Source organism: Mesoplodon mirus (assembly GCF_964341445.2).
Source record: "Mesoplodon mirus genome assembly, chromosome: 6".
NCBI lineage: Eukaryota > Metazoa > Chordata > Mammalia > Artiodactyla > Ziphiidae > Mesoplodon > Mesoplodon mirus.
In genome coordinates this window covers 13,168,344-13,189,326 of record NC_138982.1, presented here as the reverse complement: position 1 = coordinate 13,189,326, position 20,983 = coordinate 13,168,344, and the positions used below count along the sequence as shown (strand labels likewise).

Here is a 20,983-nt window from a genome sequence, read left to right as displayed (position 1 = left end):
GGGCTACGATTAGCTCTCAAAGGAGAAGGCCGCAGCTACCTGGGATTCTGGCCACTACCCTAGACACATAGAGGCCCTGGAAACTAGGGACAAGTGGGGCGGGAACAGAGTCAGGCTGTGAAAGAAAGCTAGAACTGCCCCAAAGGGAAAGTTTGGGGTTGATGAATGGTCCATGGGGACAGCTGGGAGCCAGCGAGGTCTTTGGAATGGAGAAGGGGCGTTGGAGGGGCTGCAACTTGGCCTGCACCATCTGCAGGAAACTCCCTTTGGATCTCAAGGTCATATTTCTACCCCTTTTCCGACAGCATTGGCCTCAGAGCGACCTGCGAAGAGGCACCATGTTCCCTTCCTCTGTCTGGCCGCCGGCAGTTTGCGGGCGGGGGGGTGTTCAAAGGGATGGTTAAATGTCCAGGCTGGTCTTTCAAGCGACCCACTAACGCAGATTCTATTCTGGGCACACGGAGGTCGCCCAGTCTTCAGCCCCCCGGCTGGAGGAACCTCAGCTTTTCCCTCTAGGGAACAGAAGAATGAGAAAAGGCCGTCGCACAACCCAGCCTCAAAGCCCAAATTCCTGGTGTTTGAGGGCCCGATGAAGGGGACCCAGGGAGGTTCCGGGTGCAGCTGGCGACAGCAGGCCACGGGCAGAGGCCGGAGCCGTTTTGCCTTTAGCCAGGGAGCTCCCAGACAACCTGCAGGGCCCCTGCTCTGCACCCGCCCCGCCGGCCGAGCTGTGGCCGAGAGGCGGGCAGCCCTTTGCCGGCGCTCCTGCGGCTTAATCAGTGTGGAGCAGTGGGGAAGTCTCGGGGACTGAAGTCGCTGGCTTGGGAAGCAGGCTGAAGATGACCTCTGACCTTGGGCAGGCCTGAGCCTGTTAGGGCGACCCCACAATGTGCAGGCTTGGTGTTCCCCCAAAAGAAAAATGATGCCTTTTGCCTGTACCCACTGGCCCACTTTCATAGTTCTCCCCCAGCACAGTCAATTACTGAAGCTCATTGGCACCCTTTTCTTGTCTCAAGGGAAAGAAGGCAGATTCCAATAAGTGCTCAGGTTGTGCTCCTGACTGGTGATTCAGTGCCCAGGACTGGTGTGAGGAGACAAGTCAGGAACAATCTTTCGGGAAAACCAAGCTGAGCATTTTCAGGGCTTTTATATCCCTGGGTTGGCAAGGATCTCAGGTCCAGGGGCCCAGGGGCTGCTCCTAGATTCTCTCACCCCTCCTTCAGGGAGATGACTGGCTTGCTAAGTGGGGTCGGAGTTTGAACCAAAGGAGAAAATATTTACTCGGGTTCCATGCACAGGCCGGTGATGGAGCTGCGACAGGAGCAGCTTAAGGTTGGTCCCAGTTACCTGCCTGAAGCCCAGCCTCTGAGACATTTGTTTGCATGCCTGTGGGTTTATAATGCACAAAAGACTGTCAGGACCTGGGGATAGAAGTGACCCAGGCCTCTTAAAGGGAGGGCTCGAGCAGCATTGTAGGTGTGGACAGAGTCCTTTAGGGAAACTCACACCCATTTCCCTCTGAAGCAAAAAAGTAAATTCTATTAGTTCCAACCAACCAGGACTTTTCCTGTGCCAGACATCCTGCCATGAGGAAATTTTAGAGCAAGGACACCCAGCACGCTGTCCTTCTGTAGGAATGCAAACTTGGGCTTTCTTTCTTTCCTGATTTGTGCGGGAAGGAGCTTATTACCTTTGGGGACAGATGCCTTTTGGTTAGAAAGAATCGAAAATAAATAAAACCCTCTGGGAAAAGGTGAGTCTAAACCCCTACTCCCACCCCTCAGGCTTGGACCCAGAAAAGAAGGGAGAGTGAAAGGTGAAAATACCTAAGCTAGTTCAAGCCCGGGTTGGGGGTTGAGGGAGAGAGAAAGAGATCTTTCAGCATAGAGAACTGGAAAGTCTTTGAGATAGCAGAGGCCCACTTGGATTTGGCCTGTGGTTCAACAAGTTAAACAACTGCTTGTTCTGTGGGCTGGAGTGTCAAGACAGGCAGACGTCCTCATTGACAGAGAGCTTGCTGTGTTTGTCCAGCCTGAGACCTTTTCAATGACTGTTTGTCTTTCTAGGCCAAATTGAGGTTTGGGGCTGGGTGAATCGCCTCTGTTTGGCTGTTCCACTGCTTTCAGCCTTGCCTGACAGATGCAGAAGTCCCCAAGATGAGTTTAAGGTTTTAAGATGACCAAAGGCTGGGTAGCTCTATCCAAAAACTGAATTTGATAAGGAATGCAAATATTTTGGGGGTGGGGGTGGGTTATTTCTAAGCTACTTAACTAAAAAATGTGGACAGCCAGGACCAATTGATAGAAATAATCTCCCCCCACCCCAATCTGATGAATTTTATATTCACTTTCAAAAACCAACTGCGATGGCTTCCAGATGGGTGAAGGAGTGGAAGCCATGCAAGGGTTAGGGATTCCACACCACCTTGGGCACAACAGGAGCTACACTCCTGCAAAGAAATTCCTCTCCTATCAGTTCCACCACTTACAACTCAATTTTTAACCTGCTAACCTCCCAGAGGACACCCAGCCCTCCTTCTCACTAAACTCAATTAATTAATGAACTTAAAGAAAATGATGGGGGCTTCTCAGATAAAAAAGTTTAAATTCTGGCGTGAGAGGTGTTTGAACACTGACTGACTGAAAGTGTGCTTAGCTCTACCTGTAAGGGAGATCCACAAATAAGTTACGGATAAAAATCTAGTTGGGAAGTGATGATTTTTAATATTTTTTATCACCCAGTATATATTATTTTGCAGTAAATATCGGTAGTTCCCAGCAGAATTCTCTTCTTTCACTTCCAAATTTGAAAATAGTCAAAGAAAACACTGAAAAGCTCTTCAGACCAACACTTTCATTCACTCATACATTCAAGCCACACAGTCTTGCCATACGAGCATGTAGGAAATCGTTTAACTAGTGACTGTCTCTCTTTTCTTCCCAAACAGGCTCAAAATCAGAAAATGAGATACAAGACTTCTTTGGTGATGAGGAAACGCATGCGGCTTTACCGAAACGCCCTGAAAGAGTCAAGTAAGTTAATATCCTCTTTTGAATATTGGTTTGCTGAAGTTATTTTTTAAGTAGGAAGTTATTTTTGTATGTTTTTTTTTGGTCTTTTGGTTATGTTGGTTGTGAGTTTGGGGGTGTTTCTTGAATTCCAATGAAACTTAGAACAACACCTTGGTGTTTGATGCATTTGCACACAAATCAGCGACACAACGTCCCACCAGCAGCCAGCTAATCCCCCTCAATGTCTACTCATCTGGACATTCTAGAATTAATATTTGACGACTCTCTCATTGAAACAACCACCCCTGACCTTCTGCAGTTCCACTGTCACATTATTCTATGACATATTCATCTTGAATTCATTTCCGGACGATTTGATTGGAATGAGGTTTGACATGTATTGGCTTACATGAAAGGAGCAGACTTTGATCTTGGTGATGGGGTTTACATGATATGCATCATCTTTACCAGGGACACCAGCCTTCCGCAATGTGGCAGCCACGATGTTCCCACAATGTGGTGTCTGAACAGGGAGTGACTGACAGCCACTCTGTCAGGAATACCTTCATTGTGAAGAATTTAATTTAATATTCCATTTAGAATAAGCATATGATTTAGGGTTGGGTGTTTCCCCTTTCAGGCATCTAGTTTCCCTCATTTCAACTACACCACCAGCTGATGGTTGCCTCCAAGGTATTCCATTGTTGGTAGGAAATGCAACCTTCTTAATAAAAGTTAAATGGACAACTTAGGAAATGACTCTCTTCTATTATTTTGGGATGATTTGATGGCAAATTCTCTAGAGAGATGTGGTTATTATGTAAATTCCGTTGTTTTAATTCCTCAGTGCTGTTCTGGAAGATCCTTTAACGATGTTTCCTAATCATTTGTCAAATGATGGTTTGCTGGGAAACTAAATTTTATCCAAGCATTTTATCCAAGCATATTTTCTTTCATACATACTTCCATTAATGATGATTAAAGCCTAAACTTCCATAGAAGAGGGGAGGCATATCTTCCTTTATCTTCAAAATCCTGACAGATCCCTTCTCCTCTGTACGACGTGGGCATGGACCTATGGAAGGCTCCTGGGGCTTAAGTTGTTATTTTTTTCTCCCGCAAGACTAGAAACAAACTCTCACTGTAGGAATCTTGAATTCTGTCTGTGAATAGCCTACGAAGGGATTTGCTCCCTTGTTTTGGATGGTACCCTGGCCAGAAACAGGGAAGAAAGGGTTGAACAAGTGACTGCAGACCTAGATGCACAATATTCAGGCAACAAGGTTTGTGCTTGGCCGGACTTTGTGCAGTGGCCCTCAGCTTCTGGGATCCTGGCTCGGGAATAAGCTGCAACAGATAATCATCATTTAGCATTGTTGAAAAGATCAACATGGAAAAATATCCCAGCTATTGATCTGAAATCTCCCCCATTGTTTTCTTTCCAAGGAAGGCAAGTCAGACATTCCCCCACTTAAGCCAGTGATATGAGGAGCTATAACAGATGGTAGGGCCACCAAATATATTTCTATACAACAGGACTAGGAAATTACTTTAGTTTAAGATGTTGCTTTGTCACAGCTGGGGTAAACAAAGGTGCTTAGAGCATGATTCCGAGGTCTGGAGGGATGTTTAGAGTCTGGTGGTGGAACTTGCTCCAAATAGGCCCCCATGAAAACCCCCAGTGGTTCTTGAAACTCTGCTGAAGATCTCTGAACTGCAAATGTATCTTTTTTTTTTTTTCTGCAAATCAAGCAGAAATGTGGACTCCACAATGCTATAACCCCCAGCATGGTTAGGAGTAGAATGCTTCAGCCAAACATTTGGTATTGGGGGTAAGTGTGGTGAGATAACTTTTGAAAGAAAAATTCTGAGCACCACTGAAGGACACCACTACTTAGCCTGCCCAATGAATAGTCAATGAAACCTGGAATCCTTGCTACCTGGGCCCTGGAAGACTCAAAGGAACGGCCCTGAAAGCTAAAATATGCCTCACTGATGTCCGTGTCCCATCTGTCATCTGTGATTAGCTGGATACTGCTTTGGGGCTTATTTCAGAGATACGCCTTGAAGACCCTTATGTAATCATCCAAAGTTCCCTGTTTATAAATATTAGTGAGTAAAATGGCTTTTTTTTCTCCCTATCTCTGTCCCTGAGGAAATGTCCCTCTGGGAGAATGCTTGGTCCCATTGCTGTGTTCAGCCAACCAAGGTGTGAACCACGTGGCTCCAAGGCACTTGCAAAGATTAGGCAACCTTAGTGACCTTAGGTCAACTGACCCCTGACTATTCAAGAAGCCTCTACTCAGGATGGGTCCAGATGTTTTCAGTGCTTCAAAAGAAGTCTGCATCTGGGAAGGAGCTCCATGGGGCCAGGTTACTGTCGGTGAATTTGGCTGAATCAGACGTATCTGCCCTTTCACTGTTGGCACAAAAAGCCATACACATGTTCAAAGCTTTTCAAGGGTAAACTTATCAAGAGAGATTGTGTAGTGCAGTAACAGTCTGTTGTATATAACCTCTGCTTCTTATCACTGGAGTCTGTGCTTAGAATTCGGGGCGGGGGGTCCCACAAATTTGGATGGGAAAAAAATGCATCTTTATTTTCACCACCTTCTAATGGAATGTTATAGCTTCTTCTATCATGAGTGTGGGCAAAAGGCACAGGATTATTAAAGTTCATGAGCCTCACCAGGTTTCCAAAAGGGTCCACAACCTAAAACAACTTGAATACTCCTGTTCTGTACTGTTATTCAAAGCTTTTGATGCGGGTGTGGTCACGGTGTATATATTAACTGGTTCGTTTTTGTGCAAATCAGAGTTTTAATGGAAGCCAAATTAGATGGTTAGTTTGACAAACATCCTGAACAGTAGGTTGTAGATTGCCAACTTTCGGATGGGAAAGAAAATATTTTCACTGTTGGACTACTGCATCAGTGCCCCCTCACTTAGGCCTCAATGCTGCTGGAGGAGCTGACTAAGTTCTGTGTTGATGAATGGTTAGGAGAAAGTGCTGGGCAAGGGGTCCCAAAGAGGAATATGCTGGTTTGTTTTTTTGTTTTGGTTTTTGTTGTTTTCAGAACCCTTCATGGGTTTGCCTAGACAACTGTATCATTCAAAAGACACCTGCATGGTGAGAAGCCTTGAAACCAGCGCTTTGAGGAAGGGAAAACAGGGCAGAAAAACAGAGAGGAGGCACCTGTGGGCAAAGGGGATAAATCCCAGAAAGTGAGAGTGTGTGAACGGGTGAAAGCCAAGAAAGGAGACAAATCCTCCAAGTCTAGTCTCAACACTGCTGTGTGGAAGCCCTTGGTTTCCAGAGCAGAAGGGCTTCAGCTGTCAAATGCTCTCCTTCAACTTTTTTTTTTTTTTATGCTAACTCAGCATCTATTGGTAGCTTGCTTAAGCTCTTCCGGCCGGAGGAGCAAAAAGACCTGGACTTGTCAAAGCCGAGGAAAATTGTTGTGGAAGTTAATCCCTCGCTAAATTGCGGCACTGAGCCAGGAACAATGCATTAAATGAAGAAAGGCTCAAAGAATCTGCCAACCATTATAAATAAGTTAATTATTTTTAAAAATTTAAAAGAAACCGTTATTTACTGACCAGGAAATGTTTAAGAATAGTTCTTGGTGCTGGAGATGGCTGGGGCAGCTCAATCAACTTCATCAGAGCTCCTTGTAATCTGTCCAAACTTCTCACCTCTGCTAGGGGAGCGGGGTGTTTTAATCAACCCTTCAAACTTCTCTTAAAAACCCAAGTCTTTCATTGCTTTGAGGGCGCTTTCTATGGCTGCCGGGGAGCCCCGAGAGAACTTAGGTTGGCCTTTTCGGCTACTGAGTGCAACGCAGGCTTGAGGGCCAGCAGCACTTTAAATCGCCCGGCGATGCAGCCGGCCCTAGCCGGTCGGCACAAACAAAGGACACTGCCCCTGTTTATGCCACACTCGGCTGGTCCAGAACTGAAGGTTTCTTCCACCGGCCGATCCCCACCCCCAGACAGCGGAACCCGCAGCCCGGGAGGGCATCCCGCGAGAGGAGGCCGTGGCCCGAGGTCGCTCTCACAGCCTGGGCCGCGAAACGTGGCCTCGGCTCTAGGCAAGCGAGTAGAGACAGAGACTCCGGCCGCGGGCAACAAGTGGCCAGAGGGAGCTCAAAGTGGAAACGATTCTTAAGTTCCCTTTTCCAAAGGCTCCGCCCGGCGGCAGGGTACAGAGCTCAGGACCGCAATTTGACGGTGGGAGAGAGACCTGGGGTGAGGACCCGCTCCTCCTCGCTGCGCTCCCCTCGCCTTTATTTCTTTGGCCCGTCGCCCGCGGGTCGGTGTGATTTGCGGCGGGAAGGATTCTTAGGCCCTCTTGGGAGGGCGGTGTGGGTTCGAAGCCAGCCTCTCCCAGGTCATCACCGTCTCCGGCCCAGTCCTGGGGCTCGGCTCAGGGCCAGATTCTTGGGTCCGCCAGTCTCTGGGCGCTCCAGGCACCCGGGAGGAGGGGCCGGCAAGGCTAAGTGGGAAGAATGGAGTGGGGAGAAGACAGAGGGGGAGGGGAGAAGAAAGGATCCGAGTAGGATGGCGAAGGGTGGTCAGGGGTTTCGTGGAACTGAGAGCGAGAGCTAGAGAAAGAACGAGAGCGAGAAAGCTGAGCGACGCGAGAAAATTTGGAAAAGCGAGAAAACAAAATTAGGCGCAAGGGCTGTTAGCCTAGGATCTCCCCTGCTCCCGGCCTCCTAGTCTGCAGCCGCCTTTCCTCCCTGGAGCCCGGCCCTCGCCTCCTCCCGACTCCCGGGACAAGCTGCCGAAGCAGGCCGCAGTCCCCGCGCTCCGGGTGCTGCCCATCGGCCCCAGCAGGGCTGGGGGGCCCGGTCTGCCCGGAAGGACATTACGTGCAGCGCAACGCCCCCTCCCCAAAGCCGTGGGGAATGGAGGCATAACCCAGCCCCGCTCACTTCCAAGAGCGGCGAGGCAGAGCAGATCTGCCCAGCTTTCGGGGAGAGAAGGGGGAGGGGGCTCACGAGTAGAGAAAAGAATCCGCGCCCGGGTCAGAGCGCATGAGCAGTAGAAGCGCGAGCTGGGGGGTGGGAAGGGGAACGGGAGCAGTTGTGACTGTGTGTGTGTGTGTGTATGTGTGAGAGTGTGTGTGTGTCCCCGTGCTGAGGGACCTGTCATCGCTGACGTCGGACCGGGACGCGGGCCAATGGGCGACCTAGGCGATTGTTCCTCTCGGCGGGCCCGGGCCACGGCCCCGAATCTCTATTCACTTCCTCACGCGCCCCGCTGCTGCCTCTGTAGTGTACAGGATTTCAAGTAGGCATTAAAGACTGATAGAGAGGGAGGAAAAAAAAGTCACAACCCAAAACTTGAGGGGGGGAACTTTGCAGAAGTTGTCTATGGCTGTTCTTTCCCCTCCCCGCTGTCAGGTGACGGTGGCGTGAGCGCCCCGACCTAGGGAGCTCCGGGGAGTCCCGAACGGGATGCAGCAGGCCTCCCTCTCCCAGCCGAGCTGGGCGCTGAAATTCGTATATATGGCCGGGGCTCTTGGGCATCACCACCACCTACAACATCACCACTTCCCCCACCTCCACTCCCCCGCAGGGCGCCGCGGCTCCGAGGGCCCGGGGGAGTTGGCCGCCAAAGCGCGCTCGGAGCGCCAGTCGGACCCCTTTGGAGCAGAGCCCAGGGGCACCCAGCAACCCATGGCCTCAGCATTGCGCACCCCACTGCCCCTTCCACCCACCCCGCCGCCACCATCACTCTCCTGCTCATGAAGCGACAGGGGGCTCTACCGATCAGCCGCCCAGCCGGACCGCGGTGGAGGCGCTTGGCCTCGCGTCGTCGGCCCGGATCGCTGCCACCGCAGTCCGGCTTTCGGTGCCGGCGTTGACCGCCAAGGCCGTGGTGTGGCTGGGCTGGGCCTGCCCCCTGGGGCCGGGTAGGACGCTCAGCCCTCGCCACCCGTTCTCACTCGCGCTATTTGTCTCAACAACAGGTAGCAGCTCCGGACACCATGGCCCCCAGCTCGCTGCCGCCTCCAGCCCCTCGGTGTTACCGGGCTTTCACGAGCAGCCTCCCCAGGCCTCCCCTAGCTGCACTTTGAACGGACTCCTGCGTCTGGGGCTCCCCGGAGACATGTACGCACGGCCCGAACCCTTCCCGCCGGGACCTGTGGCCCGCAGCGACGCCCTGGCAGCTGCCGCAGCCCTGCACAACTACGGGGGCATGAACCTGACCATGAACCTCGCCGCACCCCACGGTCCCGGCGCCTTCTTCCGCTACATGCGCCAGCCCATCAAACAGGAGCTCATCTGCAAGTGGCTGGCGGCCGACAGCCCCGCACCCCCGCGCCGCTGCTCCAAAACTTTCAGCACCATGCACGAGCTGGTCACGCACGTCACCGTGGAGCACGTCGGAGGCCCTGAGCAGAGTAACCACATCTGCTTCTGGGAGGAGTGTCCGCGCCAGGGCAAGCCCTTTAAAGCCAAATACAAACTTGTAAATCACATCCGCGTGCACACGGGCGAGAAGCCCTTCCCTTGTCCTTTCCCGGGGTGTGGGAAAGTCTTTGCTAGATCAGAAAATCTCAAAATACACAAAAGAACTCACACAGGTCAGTATTCGCCACTGTCTGTCTCGTTCGGACCCTCTGGGGAGTCAGGGGGCCTCTTCCGGGCCCTCGGAGCTGGATTTCCTCAAGTTCCACCTGGGCGGGGAGGGGGGATATTTTGGTGTTTCCATGAGCCAAGTTCATAAAATATTAATTATGTCCTTCAATTAGAATCACAGAAGTTTCCTGAGGCTGTGTGTGGGAAGGATAGTATGAGATTTCTGCTCTGGGGGTTGCGAAGGGGATGCTCGGGTTTCTGTGTGTGCAAATGTGTGGTCCCTGCTTACGGAATCTGATTTTAAGGTATTTTAAAGGGCACTGTTCCCCAAAGTTGTAAAGATATAGGAACAATTTAATTTTTCCCTGTCCCTTTGGAATTGTGTGAGGCACACGCTTCCAATAGTCAGCCTGACAACCTGACTGCCACCTGAACGGAGAGTGCACCAGGCCCTTAGTGACTTCTTTAGGATTTGAGGGTCTCATGGGCTAATTTTGACCCTGTTTTGGAGCCTTGGTGACCCACACTCGGGACGTTTCACAAACCCTCCCTTTTGCTTTAGCAGAGACCCAAGGAGACTCATTCACCTTAAATGTCATTTACTGAGCTGTTAAGTGAAATGGGGACACGTGTCAACCACATCTGTTAGTTCTAGTTAATAGAAAGAAAAGGAGCCCTCTCAAAGCCTGCAAAGTTGAACTCCTCTGGCCAGAAGCATCTCTAATTAATGCAATTGCAAGGAGAAAGTTTTCACACTTCCCAGAACAGCCTGTGAAGTTACATTAATTAGTTTAGCAGCCGGATGTTTGTATTCTTCTTAGCTAGGGTTTTCTTGCCCTCGCTTCCTCAAAGTTTAAGAAGTCAACATCTCCCCTCCTCCATTTTGGGTGCGGGAGAAGGTGACCGATGGGGGAGACAGAGGATGAAATAAGTTCCAGCTTGGTGCCCCACGTCTACTCCCTGGCACTCTGCCTTACGCACCTCTATTCTTGGTGAAGACATCAGCAATTATCAGAGTCAAAGAACTCACCCAGGTTGGCACTACCCGGGAAAGAAGCTTGCTAAACCCCACCTTCTCCCCCCAAACCCTTCAGTCTCGGGGAAGGTCCCTGGCCAGGACATTGGCGCACTCGGAGGCCAGATTCAAGTCCACTTTTAAGTCTCCTACTTTATTTCGGAAATGTATAGTTTTTCTGAGCTGTTTCCAGGACTCCCTCCCCCACCAACCTCTCGCAAGCATTTGTCCCCCCCACTCCTCCCTCCCTCCGATTTTTATCCAGGGGAAGAAGGAGAGAAGTGAGACCCAGATCGCCGCCCTCAGGCTCCCTATTCATTGAGCTGGCGGCCCGCACCACGAAGGTAGTAGACTCGAAGTCCTGAGCCAGAGTAGGAACTCATTTTTAATGACAGGGGGGTTTTAAACAAACTTTTACTGCTCTTTGCCGGCCTACTGTTTGAAGTCCATGAAGCAGAAAATGGTTAAATTCTCAGTGCAATCGACCTACAGCAGAGAATCAAGTTCAGTGCGCCCGAGCTGGCTCAGGTCTGCGTCTATTCAGAACAGAATTCTAAGTGCATCCTTTCCCTTTCCACTGGCAGTCCTGATTCATTATCACCGGAGTTAAAAAAAAAAAAAATCTACAGAGCCTCTCCTGCTCGGGCGTTTCCCTCAAACCCTCCTCTTAAGTCATGAAAAGAGGAGAAAACAACAACAGCAACAAAATGTTTCTCAAATGGCAATAGACCTCACTACAAATTATTCATGAAGACGGTTCTCGATTCAACAGGAAAATAATTGCCTTTTCAAATATTAATGGCGTTTCATTTCCTCGAGTCGCGGAAGCGGCGAATAGGCTGCTTTCTCAGGAGTTGAGATTTTCCGGGATCTGAATCCCGGGCCTGGCTTCGGAGGCAGCGGCTCCGATCCCACTCCGAAAGCTTTCGCTTTGCGGCGGCCACAGAAATCCTGGAACAATGGTGCCGCCGCGAGGGAGACGCGGGCCTGCCGCTCTTCCCGGGACCCCTGTGTTGGGGGCTCGCCCCACTCTCCCAGGCAGTCAGTAGAGGGAGGTAGGGCTGATCCGAGGCAGTGGAGAAGAAACCGCGCCGGGGCGGAATGCTCGCACAGCCCGGCCCAGCCACAAGTGCGAGAAAATGGCGCGAGTCGAACCTCCCCGCCACTGCCAACTTTGTCGGGCGGGCCTGGCGCCGGGCTGGGGCAGAGGCCTCTCGCGGCTGCTGAGGCTCTAGGAGGAGACTCCGGGCCTTTCAGGACTCAGCCTCAGGCCCAGGCTACTCCGGGCGGGCTGCGGGGTCCCGGCCCAACCCTGCTTCTCCACATCCATCCACCCACCCACCTAGGGCTCAGCGCCCAGATCTGGTGGGAGGGAGAAGGCGGGAGGCTGCGTGTTGGGTGGGGCGGGGGGTGCGCAGAGTTAGGCGAGGAGGCCGGGGCTCCTCCCGCTGCTGGGGAGAGGCCCGGAGGGCGCGGGGGCGCGGCCTCACCTGGCCTCCCAGGGGCCTTGGAACTTCCAGGTTGCCCATGTCACCTTCAGGGCCCTGCTTTTTTCGTCTGAGTACCTCGTCTGGGACGAAATCATTGTTTCTGTTTTACATGAATGTCCAACAAGGCGGTCACAAGATGGGATAAGTGTGTGTGGTGGGGGGGAATACTTGGGGGGTGGCAATCAACCTCAAATTCTATTTCTCCTCTGTTGTAGCAGATCTTGCTTTCTTTTGCAGGTCCTGAATTACATGGTTCTTGTAAGTGATTTTAGAAAGAAAAGACGGAAGGGAGGAAGAAAAGTTTTAGTTTTGCAGATGCTAACAGGGATCAGAGGGGAGAAAAAGAGGGGCACATAGGGACGTAGGGTTTATTGTGCATCTTTCTATTTTTCTAAATAAAACTGTACCGGTGTACCGAGAAACGGCAGATGCCAGCACTGTCCAGGGTTCCACTGTGCTAACAATACTCCTGCAGCGGGAGGACGCAGCGGCCGCGCAGTGCAGGAGCTCCGGGCTTCTAACCCGCTGCCGTGCGGAGGCGAGGGTTGTGCGCAAACCTCTGGCTCTGCCTAAGCCTCAACAGGACTCGGGAGTAGGGGCTGTTGTTTATTCAAACCTGCCCCAAAGCACCCATCTTTCCTGGAAGCGGCGGGAGAAGCAACCACAAAGGCAACATTCCACCCGCCGGGCATCTCTCCCTCCTTAGCCAGACGCTTGGTAGTCTATCCCTCAACCCAGGGCGCCCGGCAGCATCCATTTGTTGCAGCACCCCTCATTTCTTTCTCTCCTTCCTTTAGCATCTGCAGCTCCAGAGGAACCTGGGCTTCCGGGTTCTTGGGGTCCTTTCCTCCCCCACACGCTAGCAAATCCAGCCGGCGGTGAGCTCCCGGATTGGGACTCTGGCCTCGGCCAATATTTCCACCCTAGCGCGCGCTCGCGCCTTCCCGCGGCTCTACAGGGCATCACATCACTGATCAGAGCTCCTCCCGGGCCTACCCCGGCTGCCTGCTTGCCCTCCGGTACGCGGAGCCAGGCCTCGCCTGATCGCAGCAGCTGCGCTCATCTTGAAGCCACCGCGACCACGGGTGCGATCGAGGGAATGGCCCCGGATCCCGCTTGGCCCGGGCAGAACCTGCCTTGCCGGTTTCTCGGCTCAGGCTGGGGAGGCCGGACCGTGGGCCATGGGTGGTCTAGGGAGGCCGCTCGACCTCTCACAGTCAGCTCGGACTGGGAGAGCCGGCTCTCCGCGGCGGAGTCTCCGGGAAGCCGCTGGAGCAGCGTAATAAAATATTATTGCCGGCGCGAGTATCTGGAGGGATCCCGGACGGTTTAGGCAAGATTTGAAGAATGCTACTAAATGTTTGCCCTCAGGGGGTAGAGGGGAAGGGGGAGGAGGCTCCGTTCCCCGTAAAAATCGCGCCTGAAGTGAATTGCTCAGAGTACCTTTCCCTGCAGCACGAATGCACATTATGCACATGCCGTGTGCATCGGCTGCGCATCCTTAAATTATTCCATCGCTTTGGCGTTTGCACAAAACCTACTTTAAGAAACAATTTGGGCCAGGATGTGTTTGGGGTGGACCGCTGGGCGGGGAGTGGGGAGCAAAGACATTTGGCTGGAACAGCAATTTTGAGCAGATGCGAGCTCCTCAGTCAACTCTATTCTCCGGGCAAAGGTGCTTCAGGCTCCAGGTGGAGAAAATCTGGAGGAAAACAACCGGAGTGGATCAGGATTTTCCAGGAAGGAAACTCGACTAAGATGGAGTCTTTGTTTCTTCTGCTCCGTCCCCTCCCCCCAGGTCCCGGCGGGAGAAGGGGAGGGGGGGGAGGCGTGCAGGAGGGAGCTCAGGGGGCGCGCTCTGAGCGGGGAAAGGGGGTGCCGGGTTTGCGGCGCCGGGGAAAGAGGTTTCTGAATTTTTTGGTGGCTCTCTTCCCAAAAACGGCAGAGAAATTGGGGTAGGGTAGTGAGGCCAAGCCGGGGCCACAGCCCACGCGCACTAATGTCTCTGCGTTGCCTCCACCAGGGGAGAAGCCCTTCAGGTGCGAGTTCGAGGGCTGCGAGCGGCGCTTCGCCAACAGCAGCGACCGCAAGAAGCACTCGCACGTGCACACGAGTGACAAGCCCTACACGTGCAAAGTGCGCGGCTGCGACAAGTGCTACACGCACCCCAGCTCGCTACGTAAGCACATGAAGGTGCACGGGCGCTCGCCGCCGCCGCCCAGCTCTGGCTACGACTCGGCCACACCGTCTGCCCTCGTGTCTCCCTCGTCGGACTTCGGCCGCGAGCCCCCGGTGGCCTCCTCGGCGGCGGTGGCGGCGCGTAGCGCCGACCTGAACGAATGGTACGTGTGTCAGGGCGCAGGCCCCGCCCCCGCTGCCCCCGCAGCGCCCCCAAGCCCCGCGCGGCCACCTGGCCCCGCCGCCGCCGCCTTCGTTACCAGGGTTGCTGCTGTGGTTGCTGCTTCCGCGTACCCTGACTGCCAGGTCTAGGCCGGGTTATTGAGGCTTGAAGAGAGAGTGAGGAAGGAAGCAGGGAAGGCAGGAAGGGAGGAAGGTCACCACTAATAGTTGTTAGAGCTCAATGAATGTGCTGATGTAATGTCCATTGTCTTAAAATATCAATATGGTACCCATATGGATTCTACAGTCACATCCAGCACCCCCCCCCAACCAGACGCCCTCATGACTGGGTAGCTTGAAACCAGGGTTGGGGTAAAGAAAATAGAGAAAGAGACAGGCAGAAGGTAAACAAGAAAACATATTAGGAGAGTTTCTGTGCAATCCTGGCCACTGCAGTCGGCAAAAGTAACACCGCAAAGTCCTTGTGTGTTTCCCAGAATGGGAAATGTTTTCCTCGAGGCCTGCGCCTCCCGGATAGCCACCCCTACTCCGTTCCCAGCTCCCAGTCGGAGCCTCCTCGGAAGTTCCTGTGGCGGGAAGGTGGCAGAGGGAATTCCTGAGCCTCCCTACACTTCCCCTCCCCCAGCTATTTAAATCCCAGATGCAAAATTTTCCAACCGCTTCTATAAAGGAGATGGTAGGGAAGAGGGGGGAGGTTCAGCATCTTCCCTAGGGATTTTATGCCCCTCCCCCAGAGACTGGCCCAAGCACACAGAGACATCTGTCTGCCTGTCTGTCTGCTCTGTATGCATTACTTACTGGGGGTAAGAGGGAAGTCCAAACAACAGGAATTACAGACAAAAGAGCGGTAAAGGGGCTTTAGGATTCAATGCTCTGAGGCCTCCTCAGACCAATCGCTCTCTCCTCACACCCCACAATTGTTGAGGAGCTGCCTGTGGAATCTTTTGGGTGCTTGGCATTGGGGGTGCAGAATGGGCCAATGATGTCACTGAGGCCAGGCCTCCACAGCAAAGGGATCCAGTTTAGGCTACAGTGTCTGGATGAATCACGTCAATTCTGTGATGGTCTTTGTCAAAAATCGCACAATGTTGGTCTTAGTTTTAAATTTTAAAAAGGCGTGGGGGTGGAGGGGAACAAGAGATGAAATGCAATAATAAATGTTTTAAAGGCAAACACCCAATGGGTCTAGATTGAATGTGTATGTGATATGCTGGGTACCAAATCCCCTGAAAAGGAACCAGATGTTGGGGGCAGGGAAGAGAAAAAATCTGTGCAATTGTTGTCAAGGGGGGAAGAAAATCAGGGCCTGGTTCCCAGTCTGTCACCCTCTGCAGGGAGGATGGTGCTGCTCCAAATTCTTGCTAAGATTTGGGGTGTGGGGGAACGTGAATAAAACAGAGGGGAAAAAAGTTTTGGTAGACCCATCCCACTCCCCTAAGAATTTGGAGATAAGTAGGGGTGTGGTACTCCTACCTAGGGGGAGCCCCAAAAGAGCTCAATTTAAAAAGCTGAGCCCAGCAAACAAGCTCTGATTCCGCCACTCTGCTGGATTTTCTTCTGTTCTTTACTCTTCAGACACCATTCGAAGATTCTCACTTCAGCCCCGTGGCCACACACTTCCATCAGATAAATAACGTCCTAACTGGAGAGGGACTGTTTTCACTACTCCTAATAAAAACCAGAATCTTCCAAATAACATCCTTAGTGAATCCGTCCTTGTGGAAGGGTGTCTGCAATCCCCTTCCCGCCCCGCCGCCACTACAATAGGGCCCAGAGGTCTCCTAGCCAAGGGCCCGCGGTCGGCAGCGAACAACTCTTTCCCATCGGGAAACACCCGCCCCACCGCCAAGGTGCAGAGGGCATCTGGGGAACTTGCTTCTGAAGATGTTAAAAAATGTCCCCCTCTCCAAAGAGGACTCCTTTCTTTCTCTTCTATTTCTAGGCCCCATTTTGCCTCCCACCCCCATCCAAAATAATGAAATAAAATAAAAATGCGTAGTCGGTCACTAATCGCCTTTAATTTTTCATTTGCTTGTTACAGATGTCCACCGCGTTGCTCGCAAGGTAATCTCGCCCTGCGCAGCTGAGCGCCCGCATCTTGCGCCTGCGACATCAAAGGGCCCGCGCACAAAGCAATGTTTCTTCGCCACGGTGCATCTTCATGGTAAGTTAGGATTTCTATGGCAATGGGCAAGTCGCACTGAAATCCTGAAAGGCCGAGCCTGGAGCCCGTCCAGGCTTTTCATTAAGGACATAATATTTACGTCTAACAGGCCTTTTTTCTTGTGTATACAAGTATATATTTTTGTTTGACGCGGACTAAATCATTTTCATTTAATTTCCGGTAAACAAAACCCACGCGAATGGGCACTTGTTCCCGATCATAATAAAAATGGATAATAATGTGAGGGAAGAAAAGGGCCGCTTGAATCGCCGCTCAGCTCCCTTTGTTTCTGCTTTCTGCGGTGATCAGAGGGCGCATTTGGGTTTGATGGCGAGTTTCTAAAGGCGAGGAAATGGTTTGTAAGAGGGGAAAGAAAAGGAGAAAGGTCTAATCAAGCTCGGGTTGTTCAAAGAGTCGGGTTTTGGGGTTGAAAGTGTGAGTTTGACGGTGCATCAGCATGCCGCGTTAGGCTCGCCATGGAAATGCGCGCGGGGAGCGGCCGCTTCAAAGGCGGCACACTTCACTGCAGACACTCTATTAAGATACATTTGCGCTGACCTTTGCTTTCACGCCATTTAATACTGTCACTGTGCTCTCCAGTATATACTTCCTCCTTAGGACCTGCCTCGCCAGCGTTTAGGGGTTCACCTGGCACTCCGATGGGGGCGGGGTTGGGGCGCTTTGGCAGCAGGGAAGCTTTCAGGAAAGGGAGGAGACAGACTCGTGCATCTTGACTGCGCCCCAAAGAGGCTCCAGGGTCAGAAGTAAATAACTTTAGGACGAGCTCAGAAGCTTAACAAATGAGCATCCCCAGCTCGGTTTTGTGCCAAGTGCCTCTCAGCATCTTGAGCATGTTGGAGGCCTGAATTTCAATGGGACTTGGGGGAAGGAAAGGAGCCACCCTGGATGAGTCTGGGGAGTTCAGACTGTGCCTTTGGGACATTTTCACTCTGGCCCCCAGTCCAGCCCATTCTGCCCCTCTATCCCGGAAGTTTCTCACAGACCCCCGAACTTGTTTCTCCACAGGGTGGGGTGTATGGTACCCCTCAGGCCTGCTCTGGCCCTGGGCACAGACTCCAGAGCCCAAGGCCAAGGGGATAGGGAAGATGGCAGGAAAGTTAGAAGTCCATGTTCCCTTAATTGTCTTGTTGTTTATTTTATCCAAGTACCCCAGTGAATAGGGGAAAAATAAACACGGTGGAAAAAAAATCAAACAGTGGAGTCTTCTTTAGTGCCAGTCCTTGTGGTTGAATAAAAAGGATGGTCCGCTTTCTATTGAGCTGAGAAATCTTTGAAGTGGGAGTTATTATCTGAGACATTCCTGCTTGTCGTCCTAACAACGCTGATGAAACGTAAAAGGTTCTTTGTCAGCGATTTGTTCTCCCCTCTGTCAAACTCCCTCTGCACTGTTAGTTTCAAACCGTTTCTAAAGAGATAAAATCTAACTTTTTTTTTTTAAATACATGCACATTACACTAACTGGTAACTTAGGGCCAAATCCTGCTAAGGGAAAAACAAAAGCAATGCAGAGACATCAGGTCCAGAGCCTGTGGAGGTGTGCAGATGTTGAGGGGCCCTTTGCCCAAGCTCTGGGACAGGAGGGAAAGAATGCAGAGACAGCGCAGGCAGAGGGTATACACCCTAAGCCTACACTGTATGTCTGCTTCTCTCTTCTCTGGTCTGCACTCAATTAGTCCAAGTCAGGTCACCTAGAGACCCCTCAAGCTCCCAATATTCTCGCTCCGAATCCTTGCAACCAAGGCTGCAGCCAAACAATTGTTACTATTTCCTGCTCCTTCGAAGACAATCTCTGCTAAAAATAGACCCATTGTGTGTTTCTTCCCACTAGCAGCAATCAGCAAGCTCTTTCTGCCATTAATAGAAAGGAGAGTGGCTTGAGGGAGAGAAACATTTTTATAATTTCCTGTTTTCTTCAGAATCTTGGCATTTGGAGTTCAGAAGGGCCACGACCCCAAAGTGCATGCAAACGCCCCCTCCCATCCACATGTGCAGTTCTTCATTTCATATTGTGCCCAAGAAAGAAACTTTCACCCCTCCAGCTTTCCCCAAACCTTCTGATGTAGTTTTAAAGGTGGTTTAAATAAACAAGGATGTTCCAGCCTCCCCACCTCGTGTGTGCTGACTAAATGATTTGTAAAGAAGTTTCCCCAAGCTGTAACCCACGCTGTTATTATAGTTGCTACAAAATGTTGTCTCTTATATTGATTTTTATTTGTTTACTTGAGGTCCCCATATGTTTGTTTATATTGCTAATTTATGGGACAATGTAATGATTGCAATGAATGTGAATTATACAGACAGGCAAATGTCTTGTAATCATAATTCACACACCCAAGAAAGCCTGACTGAAATCTTAGACTATTTGGTACCCTCTCTAGCCACACTGTTTGTGATTTATCACCTGTCCCCTTAGCATCCTTAAATTATGAACTAACTTGAAAGAAAAAAAAAGTTGTTATGTATTTGACTGAAAGTGATTGTTGAATGAAAACATAGTTGAAAGCTGTGGTTTAATCTTGCTGTAAATATGTAAAAATGAATTAAACTCTGTGATTCTTTTTCCCTCCAAAGGCTTTTGTGTACATGGAGCTCCGTTTTGCTATTTTCTTTGGAAATAAACGATGTGATGTTCCCCTTCCCCTTTCGAATCCGAGTGTCCTGTTACTGCTTCATCATCTTGGGAGAGATTTGGGGCCCTTCCACAGCATCCCGTCTTCTTCCCTGCCTTCCCTCGGGGCTTCGCAGAGACAACTCTAAAGCCTAGTTGTTCGGGGCAACAAAAACACAGGGACCCACCTAAGCAGCCTTCGTAGAGAAGACTTCCCTCGCTCCCAATTTCACCCCAATGACACTGGCACTCATTAACCGGTTTCCATTGCGGAAGAGAAGAATGTAAAACCATGCTCGCAGTGTCTTCCGAGAAAGGCTGCCTTCCACGGCACCGCGCCCCCTCTCGCAAACCACCTCTGACTTCCCAGAGAAATGTCTGGTAGCTGGCGGGAATAAAACAAAGAAAAAGAGAGGGCGGGCTGGCTCCAAGCCTTCCCTGAGCCCTGATGGGGTACCTGGGGCACAGTTGCCCGCAGGAGTCTTCCCAGCTGGACGCTCCTCTCTCTGGGAGTAGCGGATGCTCAGACCTCTCGAGTCCCTACTCCCTTCAGAGAGCTGCGAAGAGCCAAAGCCCTAAGACTGTGTGGCTACAGCCCACAGGACTCTTCTCTGAGCCCCGATTGGGAGACTGGGCTCGTCAGTGAGTTTTAGCATCTGATGCAGAAGCTCTCTTATCCGGCCCGGCCACTGGAGAAATTATTTCAGATGTATCAGAAGCACCTGAACCACCAGAGCCTTGCTCCACCCTCCCTTGGGGTCACTGAGCCTCCGGGCACTCTCGTGCCGGGCTCCCTTGCTCCTACTGCACAGGCGCCGCATCCGCCTGGCCGGAAGAGGGAGAAGTTGGGTCTCTAGGGCCTGGCTGGGGCTTGGGATCCTCTGGGTGGGAAGACGACGGCCCTTGGGGTCTGGATGCGAGGTTCCCTTCGAGAACACCTGGGAGAACCAGCTTGTAGGGCAAGGGCGGCAGGCCTGCAGAGAAGGTTGCGGAAGGGACCTCAGCGCGCAAAGGTGCCAGGGCGACGCGCGGGTGTGAAAAGAGCGGCCCCGAGGGGACGGCCACTGGAACCGCCGCGACACGTCCGAGTCGGTGGGCGCCGCGAGGGAGGAGGTCCTTGGCCATTAGTCCTGGGATGAGCGCCCCCTCCCGTCCCTCCCGTCCCTCCCGGACTCCTCCTCCGGGTCCGGGACCAGTTAGAGGAGCCTCTCCTGCTGTTTGGGTCCCCCCGCCCGGCCTCTGTGGGAGAGCGCACTCAGGAAAGCCCTTTCACTGACGGAATCCTTGTGGTGGGAGCAGGTGGGGATGAGAAGGGCCCCAGGCACCCCAGGCCAGGGCTCTTCCAGGCTCGTCGCCTGATCCCGCTGTCTCCCGCCCGCACGGCCGCCCCAGGAAACGTCTGCCAGAGGAAACGTCCGCGCCTCCAGCTGCGCCTTCTCACCCCGCCTGGGACCGCGCTGTGCCTCAGGGGCACCGCGGAGTCGCGGCCTAACCATCCCCGAGAGCGAGCCGAGAGGACAGTGTGAGGAGGGCCGCTGCCCTGGGAACCTCCCAAGTTCGAGTTCGAGCCGAGGAATCACGGGATGAGGAGAGGAAAGGGGAAGTGCGCTGGGACACCTGCGCACCGCTGCCCCTAAGAGTTCTCGGGCTCCCTTCGAAAAGTTATTTTTGGCAGAAAGTTGCATGGTGTGACCTTTGGCAGAGGGGGTGAAGTCACTCTCGC

General features: G+C 52.2%; 1 protein-coding gene across 1 annotated transcript; it reads left to right on the top strand.

Moving 5' to 3' along the window:
- Positions 1–260: 260 nt before the first annotated feature.
- Positions 261–18,732, top strand: ZIC4 (Zic family member 4; the record flags this gene model as incomplete). Its single annotated transcript, XM_082624300.1, has 7 exons — positions 261–278; positions 2,948–3,032; positions 8,989–9,606; positions 14,130–14,590; positions 14,944–15,046; positions 16,509–16,631; positions 18,569–18,732. Exons 2-7 carry the CDS (start codon positions 2,963–2,965, stop codon positions 18,730–18,732), a joined length of 1,539 nt encoding a protein of 512 aa, XP_082480426.1. The 5' UTR covers positions 261–278; positions 2,948–2,962.
- Between the last annotated feature and the right edge of the window lie 2,251 nt (positions 18,733–20,983).